Source organism: Sinocyclocheilus anshuiensis, unplaced genomic scaffold, assembly GCF_001515605.1.
Source record: "Sinocyclocheilus anshuiensis isolate Anshui unplaced genomic scaffold, SAMN03320099.WGS_v1.1 scaffold941, whole genome shotgun sequence".
NCBI lineage: Eukaryota > Metazoa > Chordata > Actinopteri > Cypriniformes > Cyprinidae > Sinocyclocheilus > Sinocyclocheilus anshuiensis.
The window spans coordinates 705,721-713,987 of record NW_015555791.1 but is presented as its reverse complement, the minus strand read 5'-3'; the positions used below and the strand labels follow the sequence as shown (position 1 = coordinate 713,987).

The 8,267-nt window shown below is 32.8% G+C and overlaps 1 protein-coding gene across 1 annotated transcript in view; it reads right to left on the bottom strand.

Moving 5' to 3' along the window:
* Window positions 1–1,368: 1,368 nt before the first annotated feature.
* The window catches only part of LOC107674811 (protein phosphatase 1 regulatory subunit 12A-like), a 33,651-nt gene continuing 26,752 nt past the window's right edge, over window positions 1,369–8,267 (bottom strand). The window contains exons 16-24 of the mRNA XM_016468915.1: window positions 7,970–8,063; window positions 7,797–7,867; window positions 7,659–7,715; window positions 5,847–5,869; window positions 5,699–5,762; window positions 5,500–5,604; window positions 4,006–4,056; window positions 3,842–3,892; window positions 1,369–2,198 (exon numbers count right to left, since the gene is read on the bottom strand). Coding sequence (XP_016324401.1) covers window positions 2,112–2,198; window positions 3,842–3,892; window positions 4,006–4,056; window positions 5,500–5,604; window positions 5,699–5,762; window positions 5,847–5,869; window positions 7,659–7,715; window positions 7,797–7,867; window positions 7,970–8,063 — 603 coding nt within the window. The 3' untranslated portion in view covers window positions 1,369–2,111. The remainder of the gene's footprint in view (window positions 2,199–3,841; window positions 3,893–4,005; window positions 4,057–5,499; window positions 5,605–5,698; window positions 5,763–5,846; window positions 5,870–7,658; window positions 7,716–7,796; window positions 7,868–7,969; window positions 8,064–8,267) is intronic.

Genomic DNA, 8,267 nt, shown 5'->3' with positions numbered 1-8,267 from the left:
GGGAGCAGTTGGGGGTTCGGTGCCTTGCTCAAGGTCACCTCAGTCGTGGTATTGAAGGTGGGAGAGAGTGCTGTACATTCACTCCCCCCACCTACAATCCCTGCCAGTACGAGACTCAAACCCACAACCTTTGGGTTATGAGTCCAACTCTCTAACCATTAGGCCACGACTTCCCATTAAAAAAAATAATAAAAAAAAAAAAATTGTAAAATAACAGCAATCAAACGCTTATTATAAAAGTTGGAATATTTAATTTGTATACCTACACGTCATGTGACCATTAACCAACTTCAGAGAACTGTGAACATGCAAATGTTCATAAACCCAGTGGGCAAAATTATAGTCACCCTACGACTTGTCCACAAAATTGGAAGATTTTCTGAATGTTTATAGGCAATTTTAGAAAGAAAAATGTAAAAGATGAAAACGAAAAATTATAGAGAACCAGTGAATTCTGAATAACTTATTACTACTGTGTTAATAGTATGTAATCAATAAAAAAGTAACTGTAGTCTGATTACAAGTACTTTGCAAGTAATTTTTGGAGTCTGATTACCTAATCCAGATGACATGTAATCAGTTTCTACCCAGCACTGAATATGAACTTAAATGTATAAATGTGTGTATGATGTCTAAAAGCGATAATGAGAACATTTGAATTGCATGCGCCCATGATGAATCTTCAAACCAAACTTTTAAACTTGCACATATGATGCTCAAAAGTGTTGAATTGAATCTATAAATCAAAATTTTAAACTTATACATTTAAACACACATATAGTCAAAAATGCAAAATTGAACTTTTAAATGTACATTCTCTATAATGTCCAGAAATGTTAAATACAAACATGTTTTATTGACAGAAATGTCGAGACTCAATTGAATGCTCTTATGATGAACAGTTTGAATCAAATGTATATGATGCCTAAAAATTCTGAATATGAAAACTTTGGTTGTGTTGTTTAGTGCACTGACCTGAGCTCAAACAACTTGCTGAAAAATAATAATCAAATTAACATAATTTTTTTTGTTTGTTTTACGTTTTATACTTTCGTTTTAAATTTTTATTTTGTTTGACCACTGACCAGGGGAGGTCAATTATGTTAATTATATTATTAATATTAAAGTTATTATTATTGTTTTTAGTATTATATTACATTTTTTAAATATATTATTTTGGTTTTTCTTTTTTTGTTTGTCAATTTTAAATTAACAATATTTTTCTTTTACATTGTTTTGATTGGCCACTGACCAGGGACTGTCAGTTATGTCAATGAATACTCAAAACACAAACTGCCGTCTTACACAACAATAAACCTCAGCAGAGAAACCGTAAAATGTAAAAAAAAAAAACAAGCACTAGTCTACAAACACATATTTTATTAAGTGCCAACATTCATTCAATATATCAGAAAAACAACACGTGGAGAAAATGAATTCGATATTAAGTTACAGTTTATAGCGTTATGAGTTCAAATGCATAATATTTGTACATTTACACAATAAACAAAGCCGTCGTCCTCGCTTCAGAAGACGCCGAGAGCACGGATGATTCAAACAAAGGTAAAAACCACAAAAATAGACATTTCCTCATGGCTCGCCGTAAAAGATACACGCCATAACTGGCGTGTTTTCGGTGTTTTCAAGAATGATTGTCGTGCTGGTTTCTGGAGTCAATGGATTGGAGTGACATGTTCAGACCACCTTTAGTGGAGTTTAGGGTTGAACCTCTCAATTTTGTGTGTGTGTTTGTGCAAAGATGCAAAAATACTGCAGACGTCAGCTGCCTGAGACTCGTGGAATGTGTGTGGAGTGTGTGCGCTCACGCTTATGGGAATGTGCATGCGTCCCTATACGAGTGCGAGTGTGTGTGTGTGTGAGAGAGAGAGAGAGAGAGAGAGAGAGAGAGAGAGAGAAATAGGGAAATCTGAAGCTCCGCTGATGAAGTTGGATGAAGTTCAAACACGCCACACACACAGGAAAGTAAAAGATCAGGGCTAGCTGTGAGCCGTCATAAAACAGTGACATTGTTCCTCTCCTCCTCTCTTCCCTTCTTTGGCTCTGGGGAAGGATGTCGGGGTGGTACGGTTTCTCTTTCTCTCTCTCGGTCTTCATTTGGAGAGTTTGCTGATGACTCTGATGAGCGCGCCGTTCTCGTCCTTCAGCCTCTGGTTGTCGGCTCTCAGATCCCCTAAAACCTGTGCGACAGACACACTCCAGTTCTTTACAGCTGTCAGAGGAGGCATTTAAAGGGACAGTTCACAGTAAAGTATAAATACTGACACCATGTCATTCCAAACCAAGGAAATACAAAAGACGATGTTTTGAAAAATGTTCAAGCAGCTGTTTTCCAAATAATGTAAGAATACAGAAGACGGTGAGCTGTCAAGCTCCAAAACTGTAGTCCATACAATTCATTATATTATCATAATATTATATTATATTATTTTTGTTTTATATTTTAGTTTGATTGGCCACTGACAAGCACTATCAATTATTAATTGTAATTAATCAATCAAATCAATATTAATTACAATTCACAAAATTGATCTTAATATAGTACTTTTGTTTTACAATTAATTTAATTTGACCACTGCCCAAGGACTGTAAATGATGTATTATTAATAAAATTGTATTATTATTACTACTAATAATAATTATTAATAAAAAATTAATAATAATAATAATTATTATTATTAATAACAAAAATAATTCATACTCTTATACATACATTAAAAAAAAATTACTTAATTATTATTGTTTGACATTTTAGTTTGATTGGCCACTGACCAGGGACTGTTAGTTATGTCTATTACATATTAAAAATGGATAAAATTAATATTAACAATAATAATTAATACAATTGATATTAACATATTTTTGTTTTTTTGTCATTTTAATTTTTTCAAACACTTTGTGTGGCTTCAACATGAGCTTTTGCAATTGTGATATTTATATTATATTATTCTATTCTATTCTATTAACAATATATTTTATAATTTTTTTCATATTATTACTTTCTCTTTTTTTTATGACCACTGACCAAGTGCTATAATTTATGTCAAGTGTATATTATTAATAAGTGATCAAATCAATATTATTAATAATAATTAATAAACTTAATATTAATGTGTCATTTTTGCTTTACATTTTATTTTGGCGGCTTGATCTGTTTCAAACTTTTAAGATTTTAGTGAATTTTGATCAAATAGTTTGTAAAATATGTTTTCTTTTCATTTTAACAAGTTTGTGTGCATGTCATCTGTTATCACCGATATCCCAAAAAGAAAGAAAAAAATCGGTTAATTACTTTTCTCATTGATTTCAAACCTACAAAGCTCACATTCTACAGAGGAAAGTCAAACAGGTTTGGAGCAACATGAGGTTGAGTAAATGATGCCAGTATTTACCACTCCTACCCAGGTATGACATGACAAGTTTCCAGTTATTTTTCTGTCCTCAATAAGAGTAAAAATACAGTGCAGTGCTACAAACTCACAGCCAGAACACAGAAGCTGATGATTAATAAACTGAAGCAGAACCAATCAGATTTCACTGTGAGCAAAGCTAGAAATAGAAACCAGGTGACTAAACTCACATTAACATGGCAGAAGTGTGATTAATCATATTTGTCATGCCTGGTTAGTGTGTAAGACAAATGCTTCGTTAAACTGGTTTTACTCGTGTTGGCTGAACTGCTCTCAGGGATAAAGTATTAATATATGCATTCACAACATTTCAGTGGACAGAAATGCTTCAGTAGCCTCTCAGCCAATCAGCATCCAGAACTGAGTGAACGAGAGCCAATCAGAACAAGTCTTCCGTGATCACACGCTCTCACCTTCAACTCCTCTTCCAACTCAGCGGCACGGCTCTCTAACATCTTTTTCTCCTGAAACGCGGAGAAAACGAGCATGTGGAGTGACATCATAAGATTGAAAACATCTATAATATATACAGTAATGCTTTTCATTAGTTCAGCAGAATTGTGTTCTGTAAACTCACCTTCTTTTCCATTTCCAACAGAGCCGTGCAGTCCGTGAATCTCTCCTGCCTCTGTTAAAAACACAAACACAGGAGTCAAATATACTGTTATCTGGTATCACATTGATATTGAAAGAAAAATGTATCAATATTAGTGTATCTACAGTACAGTCATTCAAGTATGAAAATATGAACACCGCAAGCACTCGTCGGAAATGTAACGTCCCTTACCATAATCGCAAGCGTTAGCTTTCAAAATAAATGTAAAGACAGAACCCGCGCGCACACACACACACACACTTACTTAAGCTAATAACAAAGTCCAAATGTAAACTAAAACAACCTAAATACACACACACTCGAATAGCTTTTCTTTATACAACTATATATATATATGTGTGTGTATAGACACATTACACAGACACAATACTTTATATATTACATATTTCAAAAAGTGAGTTTTTTCCTAAAATGTGTCTATATCATAGTTTAAAAGTATACAATTTTGATAAATTTTTATTTCAGTTTTACTTTGTTATTTTAGTACATCATATTAAACTAAATGTAAATGAGAAATGTAGAAAAAATTCAATAAGCTTAAGTGTGTTATAATATTTTATTTTAGTTGAAGTTTATTTTATTTCTAGTAACGAAAATGTAAAAAATTTTTTTTTAATGATTTTGGTAGTTTTAATTATTATAATAACCCTGAGATATAAATATACACATGAATGTGTATTTATTTACATTTTCGTTTCTAGAAATATAATAAGCTTCAACTAAAATGATTAAATTCTTTAACTTAAGTTGTATTATATATAATATAATACTAATATTAAATATATAGTAATAGTATATAAAATAGTACCAAAAGCAGCACTGAAATGTCTAGCGACTTCACTTATATTTTTATTTTTATCAGTTTTATTTTACATTTGATTACCTTTGATTACTGTTAGTATCAAATATTAAAGTAAGCATTGAGAAATTAGATACCTTTAAAAAATGTATTTTATGAATTCTTTGACTTTCTGCTTAAAAAAAATAAACAAATGGATGTAAGGATATGCTTTTATATGCTTGATCAAAAGTAATAATTTTCCTACAAGAAAAAAAGAAAGTATATCATATCATAGTAATCCGACACACGTGTGTGTGTGTGTGTGTGTGTGTGTGTGTGTGTGCGTGAGAGTGTGTGCGTGTGTGTGTGTGTGAGAGTGTGCGTGTGTGTGCGCGCGTGTGTGTGTGAGAGAGAGACAGCGTCACATCAAAGTGGAGTCAGCTGTCTTAAGTGTGTGTGCGTGCGTGTGTGTGTGTGTGCGTGTGTGTGTGTGAGAGTGCATGTGTGTGTGTGTGAGAGTGTGTGTGTGTGTGAGTGTGAGAGAGTGTGAGAGTGTGTGTGTATGTGTGTGTATGTGTGTGTGTGTGTGCGTGCGTGCGTGTGTGAGAGAGTGTGCGTGTGTGTGAGAGAGAGTGTGAGAGTGTGTGTGTGTGTGTGTGTGTGTGCGTGTGCACCTGTGTGGCCTTTTCCAGCTCCACCCGGGTCAGTGAAATGGTTCTCTGTGTGTCTGATAACTGTGACTGCAGACGGCGGTTCTCCCTGGACATCTCCTCGAACAACTGAAACACACACGGATACAGACATAAAACACACACACACACACACACACCTCCCCTGCCAACACAATCAGCCAAACCACAAACCCCTGCTGACCTTCTTAAAGTCCCTGGACTCTGATCCCCTCGTGAGAATACAGTCATTCAAGACCGAATCAGACCTGAGAGGAAGGAAAAACCGAGAGAGAATGAGAAGGACTCAGACGTCGCCAAACTACGTGAAAGGTCAAAGGTCAGACTTGTACCTGCTGCTCGTGTATCTGTCTGTCTGCATGAGGAAAACAAAATATTTCACGTCAGCAAGAAACCATAAACACATGCAAAAACTTAACAAATTACACTAATCAGACTAAATTATATGCAAATAATTAAAAACATTAAGACACATTTTGACATTAAAAATATCTATTTTTTTAAATGTATTGTATTATATACATAATTATCACATATAATTTAATATATAAAATAATAATATATATTTTAATACATTTACAATTCTTATAAAGTAATATTGAAATATTACATAAATATATCATATTATATTGCTATTGTAATATGTGCTATTACGGTCAATCAGTAAAAAAAAAAGATATATGTATGTATGGATGTGGGATCAGTAAGATTTTTTATGTTTTGTAATGGAGTCTCTTCTGCTCACCAAGGCTGTTAATAAAAAAATGTAATATTGTGAGATATTATTTCAATTTCTTATATTGGTTTTATGTTTTAATATATTTTAAAATGTAATTTATTCCTGTGAATCAAAGCTGAATTTTCAGTATCATTCCTCCAGTCTTCAGTGTCACATGATCCTTCAGAAATCATTCTAATATGCTGATTTCTTATCAGGTTTTTTGGAAACTGTGATACTTTTTTCTGGATTCTTATATGAATAAAAAGTTAAAAAGAACAGCATTTATGTAAAACTCCAAACTTTTGAATGATAGTGTATATTGTAACACAAGATTTCCATTTTGAATAAATGCTGTTTTTTTATTTTACTTTATATTCATAAACGAATCCTGAGAAAAGTATCACAGGTTCCAAAAAACATGAAGCAGCACAACAGTTTCCAGCACTGATAATAAATCAGTATATCAGAATGATTTCTGAAGGATCACGTGACACTGAAGACTGGAATGATGATGCTGAAAATTCAGCTTTGATTCACAGGAATAAATTATATTTTAAAGTATATTAAAATAGAAACTGTTATTTTAAATTGCAATAATATTTCACAAAATAACGTTTTTTTTCTGTATTTTTGATCAAATAAATACAGCCTTGATGAGCACAAGAAACTTAGGTAAAAAATATTACAAATCTTACTAATCCCAAACTTTTGAACGGCAGTGTATATATATATATATATATATATATATATATATATACATATATGTGTGTGTGTAAATAATATTACATAATTAAAATAATAATTTATATTTCTTCTTCTTATTAAAGGGGTCATATGATGCTTTTTTTAACTTTATAACGGCAGTGTATATATATATATATATATATATATATATATATATATACATATATGTGTGTGTGTAAATAATATTACATAATTAAAATAATAATTTATATTTCTTCTTCTTATTAAAGGGGTCATATGATGCTTTTTTTAAAGCTCATTATTTTGTATATTTGGTGTAACAGAATATGTTGACATGCTTTAAATATGTGGGGGCGTGTTAGAACGAGCCGTTTTAGGGGGGCGTGGCAGAGTCTTAACTTTGATAAAGAATATCTCTTTGGTTTTGAGACTTTAGTCTTTGCAACTTCAGGGATCTTATCTATTCACGAACAGCTTGTAACACTCCAAAGAGAAAGGAAAACTTGAAATCGCATCATATGACCCCTTTAATACATTTAATAATAATGAAAATAATAATTGTATAATTGCATTAAATATCTAATGTATATACATTAGTAAACATTTACATTTAAAATAAATAGTTAAAATGTTAACGTAATGTAAATATATATATATTCCCTCTCATAAAGTCCTATCACTGTCAATCAATTAAAAAGTGCATGCTGATTGGTCAGACCTGTGGGTCCCGCCCACTGCTACTCTCCTCCTCTCCACTGGGGTCGTTGTCATCGCTCTGAAAACACAAAAGTAAATGTTTAAATGCAGGCTGTATTTCTGAGCTCCTGCTTCAATCACGAGTCCTCGTCTTCCTCACCTCTCCTGTTTTCCCTCTCCTCCGAGCTCTGGCTCTCCTGCGCTCCCTCGCTCGCTCCTCGCTGTCTGCATCTGACACACAACGCAGAAACAGTATTACAGACAATGACACGACTAAACACATCAGTGCAGTATCATGACTTCCAGTGATAAGGGTCAAAGGTGAAAGGTCACCCTGTCTGTCAGGACGTGGAGCACCAGGAGGGTGTGTGAGTCCCAGCAAATCTGACTTCTGCAGGTTAGCAATACGAGACCGCCAGCTCACTTCCTGCGCAAAAATAAATAAATAGATTACTATTCATTTAACATATGTAAATAATAATGATTAATAATATATAATGTATATTGCATGTATAAATGTTGATATATAAATATACATAAATTATGTATTTTGCAAATAAGTAAACATTATTAATTATATATACAGTGGTGTGAAAAAGTGTTGGCCCCCTTCCTGATTTCTTATTTTTTT